We start from the raw sequence: 14,143 nt of genomic DNA, 5'->3' as shown, positions 1-14,143 counted from the left end.
CCGTGAATAAATAAAATCAGCTGTTAATCAAGCTGTGAGCAAGTGCATGAAAAGTGATGCTCCTATCAGTCAAATAGTAAACAAAATGATTGAGGTTATAGTCTGTGACAGCATTGCTTATTTGAACATATTTTAGAGTTTACAGGCAAAGCCTCAACTGTGTATCATGTTAAAATAATAATAATAATAATTCCAAAATAAGATATAAGGTAGTTGTTACCAATTTATCACTCTCGAATATTTCAATGTCGTAGCTTATTTTCTCACATATATTCGGGATCAGAAATTGCAACAGACTTCTCACGGTCAAAGACATTAAGACTTCCAAAAGAAATTGCACTTAATTCAAAGTACATTACCTGCGAAATTTCTAATCTATAGAAAGTCATTAGCGCAGATTTATGAAACTTATCTGAAGTTTATCCACTGAAATGATAATGAAAGGAGTTTCTGATATACGAATATTTACCGAATTTTTCTTCATATCGACAACGTTGCATATAGTAAGATTCACCAGAATGAAGTTTCTGTTTGTTTTCATTCGATTCATTCAGTTAGCAGCACTGATAGCAAGTTTTTTGAAGTTGAGTATATAGTTTTCCGGATAAATATTTTCTTATACCATCTCCAACAATTAATGAGTAAGTACAATGTATAACTTTTCACGTTTTAATTCTCTACATGTTCAATTATCTATGTGGATTGTTAGTTGAGTGATGCTAATCCTTGAAAGTTGATTCAGTGTGACGTTCGATTATGTGGAGGTTAGGTTGGATGAGACAGAGGCGGCGCAAATTTTAGTAACTAGCTATTCGGATTTTTCTGGATTTTGCTCACCCTTTTCTGAGAACAAGTACAAGAAAATGGTAGAATGATTTATGGAACAAACGAAAACCTTTCTTTACATCAGATTAAGGTCATCGGGCTAGTCTCTTCACGAGAATATCTCCATGACTTCCTTTGAACAAATCTATTCAACATATCGATTTCAATAAATATGAGTTTCATACTTCTTTTTAATAACGATATGTTGTGATGCAATAATGAACTTATTCAATTGATAATGATGATAAAGGTCAAAATCATGTTATTTATGCCTAATATGATATATATTTTGGATATTTTGTTTCATTCGTATAATTTAGTATCTCCAAACCTAAAACATTCTTAAATTTGGCATAGTTGAACTTCTGAAATTCGAAGTTTCCGTTTTTATTTTTGAAAAGTCAGTTGATCAAACTGGGTTCAAGTTCTAGTTCTACGAAACTTTATCATAAAAAACAAAACGTTTTTTGACATAATTTGTTATTTTTTTTTAATGCTATTATATTCTGAACTGATGTTGGTATGAATGATATTTCTCTATTCAGCTGGACCTATTTAACAGTAATGTTGACCATTATTTCAATTCTTCAAGAAAAAAATTATACACGTCACGCTTTTTTAATATTTTTAAGCTCCATAAGTATCCTAGATAAGGTTGAAATCAATATTTTTGAAGTTCCTGTTCCAATATGCAGTATGGAACATAAAATTTAGTGTTTGAAACTCAGAAATGATTCTCGATACCCGTTGTTCTTGCCGCCCATGAATGAATAAACTCGTGGTTGCCACGTTGCCATGCCTAATATTGTACAAGTCATGATTATTTCCTTATTCGAAACATATTTATAGGACAATCTACATAATATTGAATTTATTCCAGAAGAATTCATTATTTCATTGCTCAGAATTATTTAAACAAATTACCCATGAAGAAATTGAGATACAAATGAGAATCAGCGACGAAATACAGTGAGGGCCAGTTACACCGTTTGCCTAAACATTGATTAAAAATTTCAAAATTTATTACTTTCTGATTTATCTTGCACCATCTTTCAAATGATGTTTAATGTTTATGTTAATTTAATTACTGGTTACCCTAATTAGGCAAATTTGGACGTTTATTTTCCCGATTATTTTCAAACAGGGATCTGCGCAACTCAAAATGTAGGTATATGAATTATTTACATAACCATTGACATTATTTCTTATACTCTATGGACATAACCTGATTTTGTCACATTCTGTGGTTCTGAGTTTGGTTTTGTGAAAAGACCCAAATTTGAAATATGGATTCAGATTCAGATCATTTATAGCGTATTCTACTGACTGCACCAGTGCGAATTAATTCGAATTTTTGTAGAGTTAAATGACATAATTAGCTCGAATTAATTCGAACTGGTGCAGCCAGTCGAATACGCTATTAATGATAACATATAATAATAATTTATTTTGATTTTGGAGTCACAAAAGCACAGAACGTTTCTCTATGATAACCGTCGAAATTTTGCAATGTTGCCAAACATATCTTCTGTTTAGATAAACATCGATAATTAGCAAACAAGATCATCAGTAGAAATTATAACACTTCGGTTAATACTAAACATTGATCATGGAAACAATGTTTATTTTTTTTTACTGGCCTTTAGCCCCAAGCTCGTTCTTGAAAGATAGGAGATCTGTTTGAAAAAGTGGATTCAGCAGTTGAATGCCATTTTCGGTTCTGCCACTTTTAATGCCAAATCCAAACTGCAGCCCTCAGATCAGGCTATCATCAGAGTGATCAAGCAAAAGTACAAAAATCAGTCCAGCAGTACGTGGAGAGGGAAATTTCATTACTGCTGCTTGGGATGTAATTGGACGACTCGTTATAAGGAACTGTTTTCTGAAAGCAGCATTGAGATTTTCAGACGAGACATATATCACTGACAGCACAGCCACAAAGAACTACAAACTGTTGCCAATTACATGACTTTGGATGACACCGTTGTAACTAGCAACACTTGATTTTACGTTTAAAATTAGCAATCATTTTTTTTAAGCATTTTGAGAATTTTAATGAATTTCAACTGTATATCTAACGGAAATGTTGATTTTGTGTCACCCAATTTAATCGCGTAAATAAAGAAGTAGCATGATAAGGAACGGAAACACCCATATAAAAACGTATACATATACTTATATTTGTTGACCAACATCAAACATTTCAGCTGCTAAAGGGTTTTGCAATAAGAAGTTTCATTTTGAATAGCCTGCCATCTGGGCAGATGCCACTTTTGATTTTGATCGTGTATCGATTCAACAATGCATTGAAATGATTAAAATTCACCACAAAATTGTAAAATTTTGATAGTGCCAATTTGCAAAATTAAATGAGACCAAATTTGTTCATTCATAATCTGGTAAAAAATAAATGTAAACACTTACTACTTTCCACAGATTTAATCTGTGGAAATTAGTAAGTTTTTTTTTATTTTTTACCGAATCAATATGATTTTCCACCAAGTAAGGACTGACTCAATTAAATACATTCATAATCTTTTTGAAAATTTAGATAATGTATGTAAAATACTTATGGATCGTAAATTATTGAGGTCTTTTGGATCAGTAACTTTTGGTACAAGAATAACTAACAGATGTTTCCCAATGATTTGAAAAAACAGAATTCAATGAACGGAAATTTAGAATAAATTGTGTGATACAAGGAAGAATATAGGAAACAAATAAGAGCATCACCTCTTATAATGGATTTTATAATTTCCAAAACTTCCAAAACCTCAATTTCGCTCACTGTCTGAGATTTGAGATGATCATCTTACAATACTGTTTGTTGTTTTAATCATGTGAGTTATTCATGACGCATAATTTTTCGAAATTCTGAAGGTTCTGAGCGGCGCAGAAAAATAAACTAGTTGGAATATTTGAAGTAAGGACATGAACTTTCCCGTCAATCGAAGCCTTGTAATAAATTATATTCCAAGGAATGGACATGAGATCATATTTGAATTGGTGGCAATTGAGATTTTTCAAATTCTTGGAGAATGAAGATCCTGAAGACTGGTCTTTCGGACCGTCAAGTCATTGATATAATGGATGAGATCGTGATCACTAAACTGCAGCACATGCGTTACTCCAGAATCCTCGTCCTCCAGAAACTGGGAAAGTGAGATAATGCATGTTGAAATATGCTCTACAAAAAAAAATCAACAGTTGGGAGTGAATTGTTTCGGAACTGTTTAGAGACAATTTATAATCCTATGAAAGGGTCTTATAGACGATCTCATAACCAGAACCAAAGGAAATTCGAGCAGAAAATCGGAAAAAATGCTAAAGGCACTGACTTACAGTCAGTCGGTTTAGACCGCTCCATCATTCGTGCATGTGCAGATTACATATACATACACCTATATACAGTTCTGTGGCTTCCAAGGGCACAACTGCTACATCAATGAACGGGTGTTCGAAAACTCACGACTTCACGTCAATATTTTTCTCATTTCTGCGAACGGAATGACTTGCCTCGAATTTTTAGGTTACTTGGATTTTTAGCAGGGTGAGTCGATTAAATCTAATATGTAAGAATATACAACAAAGAAGAAATTTTCGAGGGGTCTCGAGTTCATGGTCGGAAGAGGCAGCATTACAGGATTTGAATTCAGAACTTCATTCCTTCATGATATGGTTTGAATATGTAATGGCATATATTACATGCAAAAAGTCGGACCCTTTAAGCATTGTGTTTGAGTTTTCATTCTACTCCTCCATGTCATATATCACATTCTAGGGAGTTTCGAATCGACTTGACTTTGAGTAAATGAAAGCAAAATTCTACATGCGAAGTATAGTAGAAATATTTTTAGTTTGTATTATATCTTAATAATTATATAATGTTGTATATCTTGGAAAATTGGCTCTGCCGTTTGTAATGAATAAATAAATATTTATTCCAAATAATATTTGAGGGCTGACTCCGCGTCAAGGGCGTAGGAATGGGGGATACTGGGGGTAATTACCCCCAAGATTTCCAAAATATAAAATTGCGAATTCTCGCAAAGACGAAGAACAAAAATTTCTCCATAAAATGAACCAATAATCATTTTACTTTTCTTCGAAATCAACAGGGTAGTAAAAATTTCTTTTATCGCTTTCAAGATGAGTACTTTCATTGCACTACGAGCACGTCTATGTCCGAGGTTTATTATCTATCCGCTTTGTAGTCCTCTTATTTGCCATCTGTGATTTTTGCATTCGTCGTCGGTATACACTTATCCGTTGTTTTCGGTTTTTTGTATCATTCTCGTCACAAAATTTCAATACTGTAGTTATCAAAGAACCTGAACTCAGTAATTCGCATAGAAAAATGGTCTGGGATATGTTGTACCATTTATTGTGGTGCTTCATTCAAATTGCAATTCATTTGTGAAGGCATCAGCTTCGAATTGACTATATCTACACGTGTTTCAAGATAAAAATTCCTATAACATGAGTCCCCAAACACTTTGTTTTTTGAGATACAAGTGTTAAAGTTTGAGTTTTTTCTCCCATAGAACCTTCCCTTCACAAGATAATTAATTTGAATTGACCATAGATATTCCAATTCGAAGTTTCATCATGTAATATGCTAATTTTAAATGCAAATCCACAGGATGATATTTTTTCTGGACAGGTGCTGATTCTTTCCTTCAAAACTATTTTTTGGTGAACCGCTGGTAGTTTAGGAAATTGTAAAAAGACACTCTGGTCCTTCTACACATTTTGGTTTGCTATAGTTTAATCGAATCTGCTATCTATTTCGAGAAAAATATTTCAAACAGCTCTCTAGTAATCCTCAGGAAAATCCAAATTATTATAAAGATCCGGTTAGTAAGCTGTAACGAATGAAGTAATTAAAAGTTTTGGTACTTATTCACCCACTCTGTAGCGAAGATTGGTAAAGATTTGATAAACTGATATAAGTATCACTAAAAAGTACGACATATTTATGGGACTTTTTATTCTTGAAATTATCCAAGGAATCTCTCATTTTCCACCGTAACTCGAATTTAGGAACATCCAGTATAAGATAAGAACAACCGAATTGGTAATAAAAAAAATTATTTCGAGTAATTTGGTTCAAACTTCGTTATTAAAATTTTTTTCTCACATTACATTTATGAGTGAACGTAGCGTCAAAAAACTTTTTTCAATTACCCCCAACAGAAAAAAAAAGATCTACGCCCTTACCTCGCATCAGTGCTTTTCTCATTTTAGCTTCGATATTTTGAGCACAAAGGTCGAGAGCAGCCAAAAGAAATACAGGGTTTCCAATAGGAACTTTGAATAGCACGTTATCTGGGAAGCTGTCACTTTTGAAGCTATCATGATGACAGCAAGAGATGACAGTGTCATCTCTTGACATCTGGCAAGAAAGAACTACGCCATCAATAAAAATGGAAGGATACGCGCTTCAACAACGCATTGAAATTATTAAAATTCACTACAGAAATGGTAAAAATGTTGCTGTCACAGTTCGCAAAACTGAAGGGTTTTTGAGTATTGGTGATGCATAGTCTCTTGTCCGGCAATAGTGAAACTTGTGAAAAAATTTGAGCATTTGGGACAATTTAATGATGTGGAGAATCGAACAACTGGGAATATTGCTGCTATAGCCCGTAGTGTTGACGAAAACCCAAGTTTGTCGATTCCTCGTTGATCTTGAGAATAAGACATTCCACAAAAGATATCACACCGTATTTTGCATAAAGACATAGGTTTTTGAACACTTAATTAATTTTTGGACAATAGAAAATTTCACAATGAAATAGATGAAGGTAGATACCTTCATCTATTTCATTATTTTTGTATTTTTTTGTATTAACAAAAGCCAATTGACAAATTCTGAATATTTTAAGAGTTTATCTGGTGAAGGAGTCTGATTTAGACTCTAAAACGTCAAAAGAGTTAATTGATTCATAGTGTTATTGTTCATTTCTTTTTTGGTATCATTTTTTAAGCTTGTTCCAGAAATTGAGAGTGAAAACTCTAAATAAGTTTTTCCTAAAAATTCCAATCTACCTAGAGGTCTCTCAGAGGCTTAGAAAAGTCGGGATGAAGAACAAAAAATGTATTTCCAACAACCTCCACATAACTAAGCAACAAATTAAAAAAAATCTACAAAACCGCACGATGCAATTATTGCATCGTAAAATACGCTCGAGTCATCGACACATTTCGACTTGTGCGGCGGGGTTTGGAATTAACTACTGACTTCGAGTTCTAGAGGTAAATTTAGTGCGTCTTCGACTCATAGAGGTAAAAATGGTCAAATATTATATCCGTAAAATCGTTTCGAGTTATGCATGCAATTTTTTTCGGCTTAGATAGGTTTTTCCAAGGGGATTGAAAATAATTCGAGTTATCGATGATTTCGAGTAAACGAGATTCGAGTTAACGAGAGTCCACTGTATATTCTATTTCTATATAAAAATGAAACCTCTTATTAGAAAACTGTTTATTTTAAAGGGCTTTATTCTTTCTACGGTTGCCTTCATATCAAATTTCAGAAATGTTCGATATCTAGTAATCGATGATATTTTTCGTTGAGACACCCTGTATCTTCAAATGTTGTGTTAGTGTTTTGATATAAATTATTTATTTGCTTTAAAAATCTCCAAAGATAACATTTGTTATCTGGTACTCAAAGATAAACTCGATAAAAATAAAAATGCACACTTCTAATGATGATTTGAACTGATTGGAACTCATTTCTTGTTATTCAGGAGCTCATTGAAGAAGATGGGGGACGAGACAATTATAGCCAATTTCAAGTCACTGGTGGCTCAAATGTTGAAGGAAAAAAACATAGAAAATTACAATATAGATATAAAAGGAAATTCTGGTATCGGTGATGGATATATGGGCGACATTATCTTCTTCAAGGTAAACACTTTTAATTTAATCATTCATATGGACGGTTGAAAGGCAAAAGGGCATAAGCGAATTTAATACATCGTTAAAATCGACAGATTTTTCCGTGTCAAATGGTCTGAGTTTCGATTATTTGCATCGACTATGGTGTCGCTCATCTTGTCTGTGTGATTTTTTTACCAAACGACTTAATTTTTGATTAATTCGCGAATATTGGTGACTAGACAAATCTAACGAAATGAATAATTTCTTTTTCCTTTCGAGCAGTATTATTTAAGTGTTACTTATCTTGTTTTACTCATATTTAATGAATGTGTATCATGGTGATTATGACGTCTTACTTCAAAGTGAACTTCAGTAGGTACCTCTTTGTGGCGGTGGTCCTTCTTTACTTACAAATATTGTAGGATATCGTATAGATTAATATTTCCTAAGTCAGATTTTTCACTTGTGCTTTCGTTTATGCCCTCTACTTTGAAGCATGATTTTTTCAGCTTCACCAGCTTTCACCTTGAAATATGACTCGTTTTATTCCATCTTGAAACTTGGACAGTGTCCGTTATTCCCGGTTTCAGTTGAACTTTGTTTAACAGTTCTTCCTATAATAATAAGTAACTTAATTTGTATGGAAGCCTGTTTACCTGTCTGAAATTTCATGTTATTTTTCATCTATTTTCTTTTACTGAAGCGAAATTATCGAATAATTTCTGCTTGAGTCATTTATCCTATTTGTAATTTTTGAACCAAATTGCATAAGTGACACACTATTGAAAAAAATATTCCATAAAAGTATGCATACCATGACTCAGAGTCATACCATTACATATATTATAATGAGTATTTTACAGGAAAATCGTTCCACTAACCAACTTGTAGTGATTTTTTTCTGATTTTTGGAATGTTTTTGGTTGTACTGTAAAGTTTGCCAGATGTCGGTTAAGTCCTTTCGCCTTTCAAGCGTCGATATTATTAATCACCAGTCTCTAGTGACAGGTCATATGCCAAATGTATTTCAATGTAAATATGTGGTTTGAAGGATAAATATACATTATTATTATCCGACGTTTGCCTATACGCGTAGGATTTTTCCTCGCCGTCGGCTTCTCATTCCCCGCTTAGGGGAACATTCACTCAATCCCAGATATTTAAAATATCAGAAGGGTAAAGCTCGGTCGTGTCCGGTCCTTGTGGTCCCCCTGGTTCTTGTCGAACTTCTGGTCCTCTTACACGTGATCCTTGGACCTGTCGTTCGCTTCCTAGGAATTTTCTCACCGTCCTTGCAGTACCTAAAAGAACAGCTTTTTGCATTAATTACATATATACTCACTTGCTTGATATTCCTCTTGAGATTTTTGGGCACTATTCCAGTTGTTGAGATGATAATTGGATAATAGTTTTCGTTGATATCATTCCCCACTAACACTTTATCTAAAATTCGAGGTTCCTATATTTTGAAATTTTTTCGACCTCTTTTTGATGCATGTTGTTGTTATTTGGTATTGCTACGTCGATGAGTATTGCTTTCTTTTGATTTTTAACGACTATCAGTATATCTGGACTGTTGTGAGCGACTGTTTTATCAGTCAAATCTGTACGATCCCAGTACAGTTTATAGCGTTCGTTTTCCAGGGTGGTTTCCGGTTGGTACTTGTAGTATGGTACTTTTTCAGAAAGAATTAGTTTTAATTTTGTTGCCATTTCTTGGTGTTGTATCATTCCTACTGCATCGTGTCTCCCTTTTTATTCATTTCCTGAAAACATTTGACATCCTCCCGTGATATGTTTGATTGTCTCATTCGTTGGACACCCATAACGGCATCGATCGTCAGTAATAGTTCGATCCTTTATGATATGTCCGCAGTAATTTCTCGTTGAGATCACTTGATCTTGGATGGCTAAAAGAAATCCTTCCGTTTCTGGATACATTGCACCTAATGTGAGCTAATAGTTCGACGCTTCAATGTCGACATGATCCTGGTTCACCTCGTTGAAATGTCGTCCATGTAGGGGCTTTTTTCTTCATCTTTGCAGTTTTTCTTGGATTGTCTGGTGGTTGTATGAAAATGCTCCTTGTGCAGTTGTAAAGCTATTGATTCGTCTGCTTCAGTCAGTATTTCGTAGATCTCTGATGTACTTGCTTTGTCTCTGAAGTATTCTCGTAGGCTTTCTAACTGCCCACGAGCAAGTTTCATGATGTCCATTAGGCCCCTGCCTCCTTTATTTTTCAGAAGTGTTGTCCTTTCAATATTGCTTTTCGGGTGGTGCTTGTTTGCTTCTGTCATAAGCGTTCCCATTTATTTCACCATTATTTTCATAATTCACCTAAAACCTGTTTCACTAACTGAAGACTCTCCTGTCCGAATGTCGTCTGACCTCCTTCATTCATAATCCCATACGATAAAAGATTTTGAGGTATTACTTTTCTAAAGGTCACTATGGAAAAAGATAGCAGCGTACTCAGCCTCGTTATGAAGCTTGCGAAGAACAACAAAGCACTCAGAGATAACTCAAACCTGGAAGAGAATTTCAGAAGAGAAATATTTATGTATGAAACAGTCTTCAGATCTATAGAATCCTATTTCGCAAAGCTGAAACCAAATGTCAAAGTGCTCGACTATATTCCCAAATTATTTTGGTCGAATCCAGAACAAGGCAAGGAAGCACTCGTATTGGAAAATCTCAAAGCGGATGGCTTTACTAGTTGGGAAAAGTTTAAACCTTTGGATTTTGAGCATACCAAACAAGTGTGTAGGAACTTGGCGAAATGGCATGGAGAAGTAATGGCCTTTAGAGACCAGAATCCGGACCAGTTCGAGAGTTGGATTCCGAAACTAGAAAATATTAGGTAATTATCAGCAGTTATCAGTCTCTATATGGAAGAATTGCTTCCAGATTTTCAGATTATCTAGATGGTTGGTATTGTTTACTGATTAATGTTTTGCCGACACCAAGTTTGCTTACCGACGTCTTCTTAGGAATACTAGCCTAAAAGCTTGCGTTTCATTTTACTAACATTTCCGACTAACCTGATATATTTAAATCATACTTTATTATCAATCGATTAAGATAACAGTATTCTGGCAGTCATCTAACGGTTGCGTCATTACCTTCTGAACATTTAGAAAATAAAAGAAAATTGTGTAGTCCCCTCGAAAGAGGCTACAATTTGAGCTACCAACTTGTTGGTGTGTACGAAAATACCAACCTATTTTAGTGATTGCGATATCTACCAGATAGACAGGAAAATTTTTATAGAAGTTTGTTGGTAATTCATTATCCACATTCCACAAAGCTATAATTTTAAGGGGATATTCCGAAAGTTTGAAATGAGTACAGCATAGACGAGAAATCTAAAGCTTTTGAGTGCTGTTCATTCAAATAATCAAATAGATGCCTAAGAAAACCAATATACTGGGTGAGTCTTCGTCTAGATCGAATAGATGCCTAATATAACCAATATACAGGGTTGTACTCATCTGCGAACGTTCAAACTTCGAACATTGCCAAATTGACAAACACAGAACACCCTAAAATTTCATTGCGAATCAAAATCTTATATTTTTAGACGTGACAATGTAGCAAATATTCATTGTTGTGAATCTTTTCAACAGAGTTGCATTAAACCATTTTTTTTTATTTCACAGATAATTTCGTTGTTTTGAGGACAAATTACTAGAAAACAGCGCATTATATGAGAAAATGTGAGAAATATTTATTACATTATTTTAAAATGGTTATATATTATTTAATGAATGTTGTTTCCGAAGAAAATTCTTCACATTAATGAAAAAGTGTATTCCGAAAATAATTTCCTTCGATAGAACCATTTCAGAGATATAACTGAAACTTACATTTTCTATGGATTTTAAACAGCTTGTATCTTTTCAGCCAAGCCGAATTGGAAAAAATGATGAAGGAAAAGAGTATTTTCGTTTCATCAACGGAATCTTCTGTTGAAATATATAAACAAGTCAAATAATCACCTAGAATAAATACCTACAGATTGTTCAGACAAAATGAATTTGATATTAATATCTCGAAAACTGGAAGATGTGAAAAGAAAACAATCTTGAAACTTCAACCCTCTGTAACACATTTTTATGGAAAAAAAGTATTATTTTGATCCTGAAAAATACGCACCTAAAATCTTGATACTGAGTTTCGAATCACTCTATGTAATTCAATAAGGACTCCATATGATTACATTCAATTAAGCAGTAAACAAGAAGTTGCAAATTGCATCTTCGACATTGAGAGATATCAAAATTCACGACAAATAAAGGTACCGGGTTTTTCACCATAATTTGACCCCCTCTTTAACTTTGTTACTAGAAGAGGTACAAAAAAATATTTTCTACAAAAGTTTCACGAAATCGACTAGTGTTTCTTAATATGATTTCACAAAACGAAATATATACAGAGTGGGCAACATATTGATAGCAACTTCATTTTTTCAAATGGAACAACCTGTATCTTTTTCTATATTTCACTGGCTCTTTTTCCCCTGATTTCGAATATATAACATATGTTTGGCCTATCTCTCTTATTCTGAGTACCACAGAGTTTCAAATTTTAAGAACCACCTGGCAAGCTAAGTAATCAGTTTTCAAGTGGAAGGCTGCGATAACTCAAAATGCCCTTTTTTGAGTTATCTCGTTGGCAACGATATGACATGCGTTTTTCACTATAAATTGGAATTGAGTGATTTGGATGCAACTCCATATATTCTTTCCTTGTAGCTTTCTTATTTTTATTGTTCTCCACATAAAGCGAAAATATTTCAAATTTTTCCGCTTCTGTGTAATGCATATTCGATGAATAGTTTTATTCAATGACAAACGAATGTTATATATCATTGCCAACGAGATAAGTCAAAAAAGGGCATTCTGAATTATCGCAGCCTTCCAAATGAAAACTGAGCTTGCCAGGTGGTTCTTAAATTTTTAAACTCTATGGTGCTCAGAATAAGAAAGATAGAACAAACATTTGTTATATATTCGAAATCAGGGTAGAAAGAGCTAGTCAAATATAGAAAAATATACAGGGTGTTCCATTTGAAAAAATGAAGTTGCTATCAATATGTTGCCCACTCTGTATATATTTCGTTTTGTGAAATCATTTTAAAAAACACTAGTCGATTTCGTGAAACTTTTGTAGAAAACATTTTTTTGCACCTCTTCTAGTAACAAAGTTAAAGAGGGGGTCAAATTATGGTGAAAAACCCGGTATTTATGGTGCTACGAAGGAATATTCTTATTCCTTATTTAAAAACCTCAAGAAAACTGAAATATAATTTTTTTCACGTGGGTGGTCCTTTGAATTTTCATGATTTGTACACAGGATGGATCTGATTAAGATATGAATTCTATTGCAGATACGAATTACTAGTACAAATAGGACTTATTAAGCATGCATACAAAAATTATAGGAAAGTTGTAGAGATGTTCGAAGAACGAGGACAGCATGAATTAGCAGTGAAGTTCAAAGCTCAAGAAAAAAATTTAGAAGATTTTTGCAAAATTGCTGAGAAAGAATCAGATAGACTTGTGATAACACATGCTGACTTATGGATAAATAATGTCCTTTTCAAATTTCCAGTAAGTACTATGTCCATGATTTCTTTCCTTCATTTACATTATTACTTCACACTAGTGTGATAAAATTGAATGGTTTTTGAAATTTTCAGACGAATGGCAATATTGCTAGTGAAAACAAATACTTTGATTTTCAAGTATCCAATGTTAATACACCTGTCGAAGATCTCTCGTTTTTCATTTATGGTCACTGTGATAAAGATGTTCTCGATAAACTCGACCTTGTGCTGCAAGATTATTATGCCACGCTCTCAGAAACAGTGAAGAAGCTCGGTAGTGACCCAGAAAAAATATTTTCCTACGAAGATCTAGAAGAGCATTGGAGAAAATATGGTATGTCTGGAGTAATTTCCGCACTGGAAATTATCAAACTACAATTGATTCACGAAGACGAAATAGAAACTGCGTCTGAAATAACAGAAGGTGGAGAAGTCAAACTTGTAGAACCTTACAATTTCGTTATCAGGAATGAAGATCTGTATTTCGAGAGACTCATTTCCCTTTTCACCCATTTTGGAAATAAATATTTTTGAGGTATTCGACAGCCACGTTGTCTTTCATTTTTATTTTAATAAATAATTTTTTGCTCTAATCTCATTTCCTTCATTCTGTCTTCTTGTTTCCTAATAACATAATTTAGTTTTTCTTTTCAACAGAAAATGACGAAAATTGTACAACTCGCCAACTATGTAACTGTCTATTTAGGCACTGCGCAACGTAAAACTGTGCAATTTACTTTAGCGTAAACAGATAGCACGATCCACAACCAATACGGTAGAATAAGTAGAGTAAATCGCACGACGATTAACCAATAAAATAAA

At 33.7% G+C, this 14,143-nt stretch overlaps 2 protein-coding genes across 4 annotated transcripts in view; one reads left to right on the top strand and one right to left on the bottom strand.

Moving 5' to 3' along the window:
* The window catches only part of LOC123682997 (guanylate cyclase 32E-like), a 182,272-nt gene that overhangs the window by 154,408 nt on the left and 13,721 nt on the right, over nt 1-14,143 (bottom strand). The gene's annotated exons all lie outside the window — the stretch shown is intronic.
* Nucleotides 499-13,910, top strand: LOC123683000. Its single transcript, XM_045621893.1, has 5 exons — nt 499-641; nt 7,581-7,740; nt 10,158-10,573; nt 13,103-13,325; nt 13,415-13,910. The coding sequence occupies exons 2-5, from the start codon at nt 7,597-7,599 to the stop codon at nt 13,853-13,855; spliced, it is 1,224 nt and encodes a 407-aa protein (XP_045477849.1). The 5' UTR covers nt 499-641; nt 7,581-7,596; the 3' UTR covers nt 13,856-13,910.

The sequence above is a fragment of the Harmonia axyridis genome, chromosome 6 (genome assembly GCF_914767665.1).
Source record: "Harmonia axyridis chromosome 6, icHarAxyr1.1, whole genome shotgun sequence".
Taxonomy (NCBI): Eukaryota; Metazoa; Arthropoda; class Insecta; order Coleoptera; family Coccinellidae; genus Harmonia; species Harmonia axyridis.
The sequence above is the reverse complement of the archived record's forward strand: the minus strand, read 5'-3'. Positions and strand labels throughout refer to the sequence as shown.

Excerpts from the sequence above, each read along its gene's own strand:
- LOC123683000 (XM_045621893.1), top strand. The coding sequence starts at position 7,597 with ATGGGGGACGAGACAATTATAGCCAATTTCAAGTCACTGGTGGCTCAA. Across the intron at positions 7,741-10,157 it reads GCGACATTATCTTCTTCAAG|GTCACTATGGAAAAAGATAG; the intron begins GTAAACACTTTT and ends ACTTTTCTAAAG. Across the intron at positions 10,574-13,102 it reads CCGAAACTAGAAAATATTAG|ATACGAATTACTAGTACAAA; the intron begins GTAATTATCAGC and ends ATTCTATTGCAG.